This window comes from Lates calcarifer, linkage group LG8 (genome assembly GCF_001640805.2).
Source record: "Lates calcarifer isolate ASB-BC8 linkage group LG8, TLL_Latcal_v3, whole genome shotgun sequence".
Lineage (NCBI taxonomy): Eukaryota > Metazoa > Chordata > Actinopteri > Centropomidae > Lates > Lates calcarifer.
This window is the reverse complement of record NC_066840.1, coordinates 17,486,000-17,501,537: the sequence shown is the minus strand read 5'-3', so window position 1 is coordinate 17,501,537 and position 15,538 is coordinate 17,486,000. Positions and strand designations below refer to the sequence as shown.

The following is a 15,538-nucleotide window of genomic DNA, read 5'->3' as shown; positions in this document are numbered from 1 at the left end:
GCCCATAGCATCTAGAGTTTTGTAAGCAGATCATAGATCATTTAGTGTGCAATTATCTGTGGCACTTCTGATTAGATGTGCTTATCTGCCTGGGGCTTTTTTAATACCCATAGTTAACTAATAGCCTGACATTGACACTTAAAAGCTTGTATAGTCTTGCATTAATATTAGTGCGTACAGTGTAATGTCAGCATGTAACTGCATTTATGCAGGAGTGATGCGTTCTGTCTTAGCTTACAGCTATTTGATCCATCCAGTAATATTTCATCAAACTGATAGTAGTGACATCATGTCTGTCATCATCATGTTTGTCTTTCCATTTCATTTCTGTATGTTCTTTGATTCAGCATGCCCTCTCTATTCCATTTTACTAAATATGACTAACATTGACTGGTTGCATGCAGTCCATGTACTTTTTTTGCTTCCTCACTAAACTTTACTATAGTGCATTCATTAGAGTAGTGTCAGCTGATGAATATAACAAGGAAACTAAGCTGAGGCCTGCTGACCTTATAACAGTGAGCTTAAGTTGTTTTTGTATGCTAAAAATATCCAACAACATGAACACAAACCAGGTAATCCTTGGGGTATGATGGTAAGTCAAGTCCTGATAAGTTTTATATAGTATATCATGTTAAATACAATTGGTCTTTGCCACTGGTATATTGCAAACAAACTTGTGTGTCTTTTGCTAAGTTATTTTGTAAAATATCTTAACAATGATGGGATGGATTGGATTGACATGACATTTGATGCTAATTAATTTTCTTCATGGGAAGTGGCCCCACTTTTGTGACCATAGACCATTTCTTATGTCTTGTTTTTATGAAATGACTACACCTAGGCTTGATAAGATGCTTTCACTGTCATCTAGTGGTTGGTCATTGCTCTGTCCACACCCTATGTGGTCAGTTGTACATGTTGGGTGTACACAGAGAACAGAGTAGCAATGCTTTCTATTCATATAAAATTGAGTTTGAAGTTAATCTTAAATGACTTGCCGGGATTCTGGCTGATCTGTTAGAAACACATTCTGAGCTGTCCTCGCCATCAGAGGATCGTGTTTACTGGAAATTATTGTGAGCTGTGTCCTCTGATAACAGGACACAGAACAACTTTTTAACATGTGAAATTTGGGTTACAGGCAGTTTAAACCAATCTACTCTTTTTGAAAATCAGGTTTGTTTCTGTGAAAATCAACAGCAACTAAAAGCAGTCAGTTAAACAGGTTTGTTGGCAGTGCAAAATTGTAATTTCTCAAACACTCTGTTTTCTTTCAGCGCGATCGTATTACCAGTTTCAGAAAAACAGGGATGAAGAAGGAGAAGCCCCTTATACAGCACCCAACAGATCCCCTCTCTACCCAGGCTGAACTGCCTGTTCCTCAGCCGCTTTTTGACGACCGCTCCATGAACCTCTCAGAAAAGGAGATCATTGACCTCTTTGAGAAGATGATGGTGAGCTTTGTAATTCTATTGTTGTGTTTCCCCTGCATGGGGTCATATGTAGCACTCTGCATCAGCTTTATTATAGCTGCCACAGAATAATAAATGATGAGCATTCTGTAATGAGATTTTAAATTGATTCATAAATCTGTGCAAAGAGGTGCACAAGTGCTTTTGTGAATGCTGGTGAAGGAGTTTGTCAAGGCAGAAAGTAAAGTTTGAAAAGTATTTTTATATCAGTATGTACCCAGAAATCTCAGTGTGTCCTTGTTTTACTGCTGATGAGAATTTTTTTGTGAGTAAAGCTTTGCCAGGCATGTAAAAAAAGGATGAAAATGAAATTACTGCTTTTCAAAGCTCTCCTAGTTTTATGCAGCATCTTAAAATTGTTTGTCATTTTACAATGTAATTTGCCCTGATAAAATTGTTATGTCAAGACATCATGGTTTATAGCTCTGGTGACTAAATGAACAAGTTAAGTTTTACCAAAATTGATCATAGCATTAGATCTGAAACAAGGATATGATGTTTACATCTGCATACTATTAAATAATCCAAGATGAAATACTAGTACTACTACTACTACTACTGCGTCTCCATCAGTCAACAAAGGTCCAATAGTTGTGACTGTAGTCACACACGTACATAGACACATAAAGCTGTGATCAGAGACAGGGTTGAACTTTATCTGTAGATTTATAGAGATAATGCTGAAATTTGTGATTCTTTCTCTTTAACTATGACTAGAAAACCATCAGCTCTTAAAGCCCCACGACCCAAGATTTAAAACCTCCGATATAACTGCTACGTGAATTGATGTAAATATTGCAGGTTAAACCACCCCACACAAATCAATACTTGGGCAATGGCAATGACAACTACACACAAATAATTACCCTATCATTGCAATATTATCTCTTTTGTTTGATTACTGATCCTGACTTGAGGTACAAAATGTATAAAATAAATTCAGAAATTCTAGATACAAAGTTACATTTTTGGAGCATGTACAATGCTATGCAGGTTTTACATTACAGTATATTGTTTATATATATATATATATATGTGTGTGTGTGTGTGTGTGTGTGTGTGTATTAATTAAACATAATTTTAATTTCAATATAACATTTTTTAACAATTTTAATATAACATTATTTTTTTATATAAAATATTATTTATTCCGGTATAGATATGAGTGATAAATGTGTTATGCATTCAGATGTTAAGCTTTTGTGATGCAGGGCTCCACCTACATATTCCCAAGGCAACTGTCAGAAGAACACCAAACTTTGAAATTCACTTCACACTCATCTGTGGGGTCAAAGCTCTGTCACACTTGTGATTTTCTCCATTGAAATGCATTTTTGGCCTTATGTACTGCAGGATTGAAATCTAACAAAAAGCTTTCAGCCCATCTCTTTGAAGTGGGGAGCTGAATTACTCTGGCTTCATTGCATAGGTTGTGTGTACTATTGTGGATAATGTCTCTGAGTGTGTATGTGTGTGTGGTATGGTGCCTGCCTTTCCTTTTTTCTCATACAATGGTCTTTATTGCCAGGGCCAGAGAAATGCGACCAGTGCTCCTGGTTTTCATCAGGCTACTGCTCAGTGTTTTCTTGCCTGGGTGCTCATCCCTGTCACTCAGTTCACCTCTCAATTACTATGTTTGTGCTCACAGCGGCGTGACATTAAACCCAGGCTTCAATTTGCTCAGTGACGGACGACACAGAAGGCATGTTTGCTGGTGTGACATTTGACAGGCCTTGACACTTACGTTTGGGAAGTATAATTACAGTAATAAAATCAAAAAGAACAGGGTTATTTACTTATGTACTTTTGAAGCCTCCACTATTTAGACTGTAAATTCGACTGTAAACATGGACTATAAACTTTTCTGCTTTGATGTAGCAAAAACAGAAATGATAGTGGTAGTTTCTTTTGATGCTAGTAGCTTCTCCTCAGCATCTGTCTTTTGTCATCTCTCTTCCTCTCTTCATCTCTTTTTATGTCATACACACATACATTTTAGTTGCTCTCTTTGTCTTTACACAGAGTCCATTATTGATTGTTTTGATGCTGCTACATGCTACAGCCTTAGATGACTAGCTGGCTTCAAATGAGGGGATGACCCATGCCATATTAGTGAGACCACCTACTGTGCATTAATGACTAGGAGAAAGTGAAAATGTTTTTTCTCTGGAAAGTGGTTTACACATTGCGCTGTGTATCTCAAAGCCTAAATAGCACATAGCCTATTACTGAAAGGTCATCAAAGGGTTTGGAAAAATATAGGAAGAAACACTCAGTCAGCTAACCATTGAGAGCAGAAGTATATTCATAAAACTACAGGGAAAGTTAAAATGTATTTTAAAAAAACCTTTGCTTTCAGCTCTGTCTTTAGAAGGGTGTAGTGTATGTCTTTACTCTGTGTCCTGTTGTTGGATTACCCAAGATATGCACAGCTGGAATTCAGAGCCCCTCATCTAAATGCACAGCACCAAATCCGCTGATGAAATGTCCGGTATTTGCATCTCACTAAGGAGGCAGCTGTGTTGCAGTAGCAGACTCCAATCCAAGAAGTTCAACCTAAGAACACAGTAGCACACACAATAACATGTGAATTAATTTAATTAGCATTCAGTCAGCTGTGAAACATTTACACTACACCTTGATGTATTGCAAACCCCTTTCATTGTCAGTTCAACCCTTTATTGTATTAGCACTTAAAGTCGTCTGTGCTGATGTGGCCATTAGCAGTCACAACATTATTACCCAGATGATAGTTTTACTTGTCTGCCAGCATGAAAACCTTCAAGAACATGACATCCTAACTTAGGATTGATTTGATTCCAGTGTCAGTTTGTTGCTATTACCATTCTTTAGAGAATGTCTTCTCGCTGTCAAGAGTAGTGTATGGTATTGAGGCACTGCAGTGAAAGACGAATATCACATTGCAGTGCTGCTGTGGCTAGTTTTAGGTTTTATGTGCCTCTCTATGCTCCATTGTCAGGATGAACACTCACACCCTGCACCAGAACATTAAAACCAGCCCACAGGAGAGTTACTGTGTGTGCCCTTACACACTTGTGGATCAGACTTGAGTGTAGTGGACAAAATAATTGATTTGTCACAGTTGAAGCAAAACATTTTTATGTCTTCTACTTTTCTTACATCTACTTTTCCCCATAGTATGAACTCTTCATATCCATTTCAGCTTCAGACACATTTGATGGTAGCCATAGATTGGTTCTTTCTTTGATTTGAAGTATTTGTAGCCACATTGTGCTCCAGGAATTTTCAACAGTTACATTTTTTTTGCTGTGTATCTGAACTCTCTGAGGCTTACTGAATGAAATAATTACTATAATATTTAAGTGCTCAATTCCAGTTTTAATTTGAGGATGCTTATTTCAATATCTGATGACCCATGTAGGAATAATTGTACTTTTCATGCAGTGTCCCTTAAATTTGGGTGAATGCAATGTAAGGGTCTAATCAAAAGCTTAAATGAAGTCAACATATTTAATATTTGGTAGAAAATCCTTTCTAGATAATGACTGCCTGAAACCAGTGATCCATAGACTTCAGCAGATGCTCAGTACCTTCCCTGGTGATGCACCGGCAAGTCTGTAATGCCGCCATCTTCACTTATTGCTTGTTTTTAGGGCTGGTCTTTAGTGAGTGAAACACCTGCTCTGTTGGATTGAGGTGGTTGACTTGGCCAGTCAAGAACATTACACTGTTTGGCTTTTAAAAACTCCTTGGTTACTGTTGCTGTGTTTAGGATCAGTGTTCTGCTGCATTGGTCCAAAAATATACAAAACAAGGGTCTGACTACAAGTCTGCTCAGTCAGTGGGGATGTGGACACCGTCAAACACCATTTAAAGCTGTAAGTCAGCTCATTAACCTCAGCCATTGTTTAATTTTAAATCCAATGTGCTGGAGTATAGAGCCAAAAGAGTGAACATAATGTGTCACTGTCTTACCACTTATGGGCTGTGCTGTGCATACAGCAGTCCATCGGCATAGACAGTGTTCCCAAAACTCCTGTCCTTGATGCTTGATTTTCCAGGTGTTTCAGAATGAAAATATTTTTGGCATAAGCATGACTATTGGAGACTGATTCACATTGGAAAATTCTTAGCAGAGCTTGCCAGAACAACATGTCTTGCAAATTCCACTGTCGTTGATAAAAGCTCAGATCTCATCATTTCAGTTACACTAGCAGCACAGTTGAAGATATCCAGGGACTCTTTTTTATGAAGCCTGTGAGGGAATAATTAATAAAACAGCATTAATCATTTTGGAGACTAAACATGGAGGGCTCATTCCTTCAGTTTGCCCCCTTGACAAGCGTCCCACAGGCCCACTACTGCTACCCCTCCTACAACATACTCACCCTGCCACATTTTGCCTCGTTTATTGAATGCCAATTAAGCAGATAAATTAGCAGGGTTCAAAGATTAATTAAAAAACCTGCTGGTTTCCTTGGGTGAAAAACCTGCCAATTGTAAAAGTTTTAGCCGCATTTTTTTCCCTGCCTGTTCCACAAAAAGGATGTTAATGGTTTTTTTTTTTTTTTTTTTTTTTTTTTTTAGCTCTGAGGGTATTTACTAGAGGAAATGTAGTTGGAGGAATTTAGGTCATGGTGCCCCTGGATGGGATTCCTGCCCATGCTTCATTGACAAATGAAGCACAATCAGTTTGAATTAGATTACTTGTGGTCAGATATTCAAACTGTTATGTAATACAGTGTTATTACCTAGAAGTGACATAGTCAGACAGAGGGCAATCACTGCCAAATCAGATCACCCAAACCAGAGGACAAATGATTTTCAGAGGACTTCCAGCAGAGGGCAGCATGGCTCCACAGCTTAAGGTTCACCATCCTAAAACCCTGAGGAGGATGTTTTTTCTCTCAGTTCATTCTAGCCATCTCTTTGTGAGAGAGTGCTTCTGATAAACATCCCCCTCCATTCTAATCATCATGTCATTCCCAAGCTTTTAGTGCTCTGTCCGGCCTTCGCTCCATCCCCTGATGTCTCTCACATGAAAGACGTCTTTTGTGATGCAGAATTAAAGTAGCACAAAGATAATACTCCCAATAACACACAGATACTGCCTATCCAGCCTATCTGATGTGATTGCATGGCCTCAATAGAAGCAGTGTTGTTTCATTTTGTTCTCTTGTTCGGACTTTGGTTGCACAGTTTATATTGCTGTAGCCTTGCTGCCTTCATTTCAAGGACTAATTATTACTGTCATTATTTCCTGTTGCTGTACCTTGTGGCTTTGACAAAGAAAGATATATGCAAAAGAAATTTATTTAACTGGACTGAAGGACAGGATCTGATGCAAAACGGTTATAGTATAAATGTTTGTTGTTTGTTGTTGTAAATATTTGTTCTTGCTAGTAAAACCATTGCACTGTAAATAACATGATTTAATGTCTGAGGTTTTTAAAGTTATTTTGATACCTTCTATCATTCTATTTTAGTGTTTGGTCACCAGCATAGATGCAGTATGTGCTAAGTGTTAAAGGTTTTTGACTGGTTAATATTTTCATCTGCACTCATATCTTTGATGCACCCTGTTGTTAACTGTGTAATAAAGCATAACTGTTACACAGGAAATAATCTTAATTTATATTCTGAGTATATCTCGATTAATTTTATTCAACAATTTACTAATATTGTCTACCATTAAAATTTCTACCTATACTGCCCTGCAACATTAAATTTCTCTCTTTGTGTATGTAGGAGGACATGAACCTGAATGAGGAACGCAAAGCCCCTCTACGTGGAAAGGACTTGAGCACCAAACGTGAGATGGTGGTCCAGTACATCTCAGCCACTGCTAAATCTGTAAGTGAGAGAATAATCTGTATCACTATAAACTGAAGTGTACGGTTAATTGTAGAGGGTGGGCTGAAGTACCATGACACTTCATCCGGCTCTCCAGAATTAGTTTAACTTGATCCACTGCTTTATGGCTTGCTTTGTCATCCTTTCTTGTGCACTCTCACTTCTATCATTGTCTTGCTCTCCACTCCTCATGCTTGAGTCCCACATCCTTGATTGCAATTTTTTGATATATTTCCTTCATTGTTTTCCTTCTTGTGCCACAATCTACTGGATATAAATTGTCGTCACTTTCTCACTCAGTTCTAGGTGGATGGTCAGCGCTTGTACAGTCAAGTTTGCATGAAAATTATTGGTTGTCCAGTTGTATACTTGCATGTGAGTGTTTTTACCCATTGGTGGCGGTGCCTTGCTTTGTCATTTGGGTATAAGTAAAGTTCAGTCAGCAGTATAACTGTAAGGAGCACAGCCACAAAATACAGAGTTGAACACAAGAGATTTTAGTTATGTGCTCTGAGTAATCAGAACAATTTTGTTGGACTGTTTTCTGTCAGTTGTTTTATATTTAGATTTTTAATAACTCGAGTTATGCTTATGTTGCCCATTTTTGTAGAATAATCTGGAACTTGATACTTAATCACTTTAATTGAAAAAACAGCAATAAAAAGTACAGAGTTTTGACAGTAATCCATGAGCATATGATGAATTCTTTTATCCTCTTTTGAAGTTATGACCAACCTTGTGAGGTGAAATTCACATCAGCATAGAAGGAAAAAGTGATTTCTGTCCCCATTGCTTCCCGAACCTGGTAGCGCTCTCTTGACATCATCATTTATTACCTTCCTCATTGTTATGGTAATTAACTGGCATTATTGATAATGATGATTATCCGAGATGATTGAATTCCTCACAGGGCCCATTATGCTTTGTGAGCACTGATATTTTATTCAAATGAATAAAGTAATCTGTGTAGTCAAAGGACAGAGGACAAAATGTGATGTCTGTCAGCACCCTGCTATCACATTTAATAGGACTGAAGGAGGGGGATGGTTGAATGTCAGTGATGTATCTGTGGTTACACAGATTCATGCAAGTGCACATACAGCTGTACTTGAACACTTGTACATCCACACATTGTCACATACTGATAAAACATTAGCTTGAGTTTTTACGGACATAGGTGTGTATCTCTGATAAATAATGTGACACTGCTACCTTATCTGCTTTGCAGTGAGAGACACTGTGCACAACTATTGGTGTAACTGTGTCTATGTAAGACACTGTCTAAGAGTATATCAGGAGATTGCAACAAAAATAAACTACAGCAACTTAAAATATATTTTACTTCAGGTATAAAAATAAACAGCCTGCCCTAAATTGTATTAGATGATGCTTCATGAACCATTTTCAATTGCTTTGCTTACTAGCTTTAACAACACTATAACTAATAGAATATATTTTGAAAACTGACTACTGTTTTAAATGAAATTGATATTCTGTGGTCCTTTTTAGCTCCTGATAGATGGAAAGACAGAAATCTGTTTATAAAAATCAGAGTAACTTTGACACAAGGGCATTCCCGCCTGTCCACTGACTCATAGTGATCCCGTGTTCTGTAGTATCTTACTGTGATTTAAGTTTCAGTAACTTCTTAACATTAGGGGAATCATCATAACTACAGAAGCTCATGTATAGCTCAGAATCAGCATAAAGTTGTCAGCAAATCCCACAGAAGTATTATGTTGGTTTAAAATTTAGATACCCTAGTCAGTCTTTGTAAGGCAGATTTCATGCTTGCTTTAATGTTTCTAAGTAACTGCTGTGTTTTGAAAAACAGTCCAATTTTTCATTATGCATGTGTGAGCCCATGTGTTAAAAAAATCCTACCACTAAAAGTATATTTCTCTTGCAGGGTTAGCATGGTCTGGGGCTAATGTTGCTTGTGGTTGCTGATGAGAATGCAGTGTGGACTAAATGAGAATATGTTGCATTGAAAATGTAAATGGTGACGAATGTAGGAGTGATGCATTTTCGACATTCTGGGGTGTCTCTGTTTTGCTGTGGTGCCTTCACTGTTAATGTGACTCAGTCTATTTCTAAGATTGCAGTTTTGGGGCTTTGGAAGCACTTCAGCTCAATTTCCTGTCTGTTTTTGTTTTTGTAAATACCAATACCCAATAGAACACCATTTACAAGATAGTGATTTTTGATATTACTCTTACAGGAGCAGCACGTTTTAAACTTACATTTTATTGCAGCCACGAAAATGCAAGTGGGACATTCATGGATGTCACCAGCTCCCCCACGCCCACATTAGTACTCAAATCTGTGCATTTCGTCACAGACAACCCTCTTTTCTTTGTTGACCTACAGCTATTGAAGGCTTAAAATGCTTTGGAGCTAGAAGTTTAAATCAGTAAATAGTTATAACAAGAAACATCCTCCTAGTATTGTGCCCCATTTTTCTTGTCTGGCTCTGCAGATCCACTCAATTGAACATGTGCTTTGGTGCCCTACAAAAAGTAACCTTATTTTTCCACTGCAAAAAAGGGAAAATTTTAAGATATATTATCTTTTCGTGCTTGAGTTTTCCTTCACTATGTGAAACTCTTTTGTATGTATTTTCAACATTCATATATGTTGATATACCACCAAGGCTACAGTACAGTATTTCTATAAAGCTTTCTGGCTTCAAATGATAGCTAATATGAGAAAAGGGTGATTATTACTTTATTTACTGTTGTAAAAATGTCTTTCAAATGAAAGTCAACGCTTATTTTCCCTCCCTCGTGAATTGCCACCTCTCTACTACTCTATCACCAGGCAAAATTGAGAACACTCCCATACTCCACCAAGGTGCCTCAGCAGGAGTCTAGCAAATTACCCCCAACACAAAATGGAATGTCCTTTTCAAGGGAAAATTCTACATTGACCCTGTTCATTTGAATATAAGCTGTGTTTCAATGGTATCTAGCTCTGCTTTTGCAGGAATGTCTGTGGACGTCCTTGACCATCAGCTTTGCATGAATAGTTGCCTTTTTCTTTCACCCCATTTCTTGTTCTTTCTTCTTTCTATTAATGTGTGCCAACCTCATTAAAACTGCCAAAATTCCTTTTACACTAATAAAATTACTTATTTCTCAGAGATCTACTTTGTCTACAAACAGTGAATATTTTCTTGGTTCATTTCATCAAACGTGCTGTGTTTCAGATGAAGGAGGAAGGGTGATTGCATGGTCTTGTAAGGGGACTTGTCCAGGGTTTATTGAAATAAGTGTCCAGTTTTATTGAAATCATGGTTTATTTGCTGTTGCCATCAATGTGTCACCTTGTTCTCTTCTCTGTCCTTTATTATTACACTGTTAAGTGTTCATGCAATTAAGTCAGTATATTTTTCCATCATAAAAAAAGTGAAAATACATTACTGTACACAGTGATTTATCTTTAGTTAATTAGTACTGTAGTATGAGAGATTCTCAATAACAGATCTCACTAGGTAGATATACCTCAACACTTATTAGTTCTGTTATGGAGTTCTGTTATGTAATTTTAGTGAGAACAAGGTGTTACATTGTATTCAAAAGTGAAACTGTGTTGTTCCCCTCAAGCTCCCCCCTGTCTGTCTGAGCACCCTCAAGATAATGTCTGTTATTTTGGTCAAACTGCTCTAAAATAAGATTTAAAAATTAGCAAATATAGGTGTTGTAGGCATCAAGATCTGTGGAAAATATCTAAATTCTGAGTTATTTCAGTGTGACTCATTTCTCAGTGTCAACCAATAGTGTTCAGATAAAATATTCCCTAGTGTTAGACACTAACATACTGCATTCACACTCACTCACGCACAGTATGATTAAAAAAGTAGTATGTGCGTGATCAGGTGGTGTCATGCGTAAAACAGACTTTATGGTTATCGTAAACTCTTGGTAGAGGGATGGAGAGGGGGAATCGAGCATCAAATGGCCACAGACTTGCAGAGGTTGAGAGTGACAATAAAAGAAATAGAAAGGGAGATTAAAAGAGACGGGGGGTGGGGGGAGGTGGTTAAAGGCAAGGAGCTCAGTGTGTCCTGTAACTTCCTGCAGTCAAAATGCATTTTCTTGGAAACATGTAGCAGAGAAAGAGAAGCTCAGCCACAGATTAGAATACATTTACTCTGCTGACAGACACCCTCCTACTGTGAAACAAGCCCCGCAGTTGCTGTAATAAAAAACACTCCTGCTACCTGCCACTATTGACAGATAACAAGGTTAAACTCCAAGAATCGTGCTGACTGCACGGACTCAAGGTAGCTCTGCCACACAAATTTGACACCTGAAGCCCAGCGTTAATGGCAGCTGATTGATTTCAGCCCAGGGAAACCCTCTGCAGCCTCTCTGTCCACACTAGCCACTGTTCCATTTGGGGGAAGAATCTGTGAATCTATACCAGTCAGTCACAAGGACAATCATATTTTGCCTTGTTAATCATCTAATAAATCCCTTGTGTGGGTATCGGCATGTGTAAACATGTTGATTCAGCACTTCCACAGTTGTTGTTGCCAAGTATTGATAATTCCTTTTGCCATGTACATGCTTTGTGAGTTTTTTGTCTTGATGTTTTCATTTATCCATTTCATACACCTGTCTTATTAAGAATTTTAAAATCGTAAAATTGCAGCTGCCAAACACAGACACTATCTTCAGTTTGTACCAATAATTACAAAGGTTCTTGTTGGCTTTTAAAAACGTTTTGTTGTATAGTGTGTGCTATAATTGTGTGAAGGATGTTTGTGATGTCACACAAGTTACGCTAATGCCTCAACGTGTAATGGAGAGGATTCTCCGGCCTACTAATGATTGTGCTGTTTGTGTCTTTTTGCACATTAACCTTCTCCGCTGATCGCTGCATGCAGATAACTGGGAGCAAAGTTGCGGTAAGTAGCCCATTATTTATTTGGCTTCTGAATCTTGTTCCTTCTATGTATCTGTCTTCATTTAACCCCCTAAACACACACACACACACACACACACACACACACACTTCTTTTGGAATGATGCTGAGGAGCATGTTCCAAACTGTGCAAGTGAGGCTTTTTTTATGGCTTGGATTTTTATTTTCAGCCCTGATATTGCTAATGGTTTGTAATTTGGACAGGCTATAAATTGCCAGCACAATTCCTGCATGTAAATGGCAGCACTTTCAAATGAAGGATTTTGAAATTATACAGCCTGAAAATGAACTGGGAGGCCCTTTGTTGGTTTTTGCTGTTTCTTTTGAAATAGATTTCAGTGTAACACCTATTAGCATTTGAATATTGTAATACAAACAAAGAGGGATTGCTTTTACACAAATACTCATAATCTACAATCTAATCAGAACTTGATGCATCTAAAGTTTCAATTGTGCTCAGTCTGTCTGTGAGACACAACTGATACTGAGAATATATATCACTTGATAAGGCTTTGAGCACACACATTTGTGTGCGCACAGACTGAACCTAGTAAACAGCAGGAAAGATATCAAGTACATTTGTTCTGCCTTGAACAGATATATTGGCCTATATTAATTTACTGGAATTTTTCATGACTATATATTTGAATTTGCAGTCAACAACTCACTTCTCGAAAGAGATTAAGCCCAGACTGTTTTCTTACAAATGATTTTTTTTCTTGTTGTTTCTCTTTACCACCACCTAGTTTACAAAAGACCCAGATAATATTATTAACAAATTTCATAATGATGTCAATGTATTGGCAAGACTTTTTAATTTCTCCACACTGTAAAATACCAATTGCTTATTTTCTATCTCAAGATTCCATAAAGTGGCATCCTGTTGCCTTTTTAAGAATTGTTTATTTACTTTAGGTGCTTATAGCAAAAGAAGAAGAAATTCTCTATTATTGGTTTAGCAAGTGTTGAATTATCACTTTAAATGGTATTTCATAGCCTTTTGAAAGCTTCGTGAGGATTAAGAGGACTGTAAAGCTTAACAGGAACACAGACAAGGTAAAGCAGCACACTGTGACCTGGCTTCTGCTCTGCCCATGCTCTCAGACAAACCTCAGTCTTTGAAGCATTTTACAGAGACGTTTTGTATCGATTGCATTTTCTCCTTCTTTGTCAAATGATTCTTTTGTGCTCGGTTATTTCTGTGGGAAGAGAGGGTTTTTGGCTTGGCCTGTATGGACGTGGATGGAGTAGCTCTCGATCAGCAGCAATGGCCACATTGTGTTCAGTAAATGGAATATGACAGAATTATCCCAGCTTGTGTCCTGACCACTCACCACAGATGTGGAGGCCTACTTTGACAATTTCTACAAACCATGTTAACAGATGCCAGGGACCCTGGTTATCAAGAAGTTTCTTCCAACTCAAGAGTATACTGAAGCATTTGATCTGATCTTTGTAACCTCTATGTCAATCCTGCAGCAGTAACCTACGGATACAGCTATCATAGTGAAAGCTATGAGCTGTCATTCTTAAAGGCTCCAGTGAAAGATGAAGAAAAAAGGGAAAGCATTTAGCCTGGTTAGCCGATCGTGGGCTACAGTTAGCTCCCTGCTTTGCTGGCAGATTCCCATTTTCACGCTGTCAGCGTGCGTCGGTGGGATAGAGCGCTCTCAGATTCGCTGGAAGGAGAGTGTTGTTTAGGATTGTCTATAGGGAACACGTAACTGTAACTCCTCTGTCTCAGGCATGAAATCTCTCTGGCACCTTCCCCTCTCCCAGTAAAGAATGAGGTGAGAATAGAGGACTGTGTGAATTGGCTCTAATCCAGTCTGACCAGCGTGTAAGTGTGCAACACTGCTAAGTCTCATATGCTCTCTTCACCCCCTTAAGCAAGATTGAGGGAAATATGAGCAGCACACATACCTGGGTAACAGCATGCCTGCAGGTAGACCCAAACAGTCCAGATGGACCAGACACCTCTTCTTTTACACTGTGCTGTAGCTGCCTGTTGGCCTCTACGACAGCTTTATAGCATCAGTCTCTGTAAAGATTGGCCTGATTTACATCAAGGGCCACGTTGTAACAATCCATCAATGACTCCTGCAGCGTCACTGTGAAAGTAGACTTCCGTCTCTCTGCACTACCATTGACAGGCTCTGCAGCTCAGAGGAATGCTGCTGAGACTACAGCAGTGAAAATGCACATGAGGAAGAGAAAGGGTGTGTTCTCCATGTGTTGAAAAACAGCAATCTCCAGACCGCAGGGAAGTGATCAGTATCTGTATGACTGGACAGATGACTGCTTATTTCCATGTTAACATGCTGGTCAGCTCTGAGATGTCAGGTGGTGATGGTTAGTGCAGTTGTGTAAACACGTATATCTCTGTGTATAATTGTCAGTGTGTGGATTTGACCAAAAGCAGCTCAAACCAGAACGAAAAGATCAGATGAAGCTGTGTTCGCTGCACTGTAGCTGATCTAATTTATAAAAAGTGCCTTTCTCAGAATTATAAAGCCTTGGTCTTTTAATTTTAAAGTGGCTGAGGACATGTTTTTAACATTGAACTCTTTTCCTCTGTGTATAGTTGTGTGGATGATGATGCCTCCTAATTTAAAACAGTTTTTGACAATATAGAGTTCAGATGTGAGATGTGGCAATAATCAGAAAATAGTCTTTGTGAATTAACGTGGGGTATGGAATTAGGATATTTAGCATTTGTATGTCATGGAATGTAGCTTCCATTTAATTTTAATTAAATTAACCTAAGTGCTCTGTGTGGCTATATACTTGACAGTATTTTAAATTAAAAGAGGTTTTGTGTGTCTTAAAAGCATAGGTTTAGATAAGGTCTTCATGATTGAGATGAATTGAACATTTGCAATGAGTGTCAGTATTTTTTTATTGTTTTTTCTTTTTGCTGCTGTGTATCTATATTCAATTGTAGCTCTCTGGCTGCCAATTATTTTTCTCACATAAATTTATCAATATTTGTTTCAATAAAGTACTTGAAGTCAATAAATGGTATCCACACATTGCTTATTTTGTCTGAACTACTGTCAAAAACCCACAGTTTTACAAGAATGTTTATATATAATTTACAATAACATGAAATGCAAGTCCTCAAAATTAAGAAACTACAGTCAGTAGTGGTGTCTTTGATTGAAGAATTAATATAACTGTCAAAATTTTTCCTTTTTAATTTTTGTCACCCAACTTTATTTAACCTAAGGTTTCTACTGATATTCTCAATATAATGAATGACCATCCACATCTGTTTCTGTTGCGTGGTTGGTTGATTT

The 15,538-nt window shown here is 37.9% G+C and overlaps 1 protein-coding gene across 1 annotated transcript in view; it reads left to right on the top strand.

Annotated features, from left to right (window-relative positions):
- The window catches only part of diaph2 (diaphanous-related formin 2), a 344,139-nt gene that overhangs the window by 15,158 nt on the left and 313,443 nt on the right, over positions 1-15,538 (top strand). Inside the window, 2 exon segments of the mRNA XM_051072493.1 lie at positions 1,281-1,457; positions 7,206-7,310. Of these exon segments, the coding sequence (XP_050928450.1) occupies positions 1,281-1,457; positions 7,206-7,310 (282 nt within the window).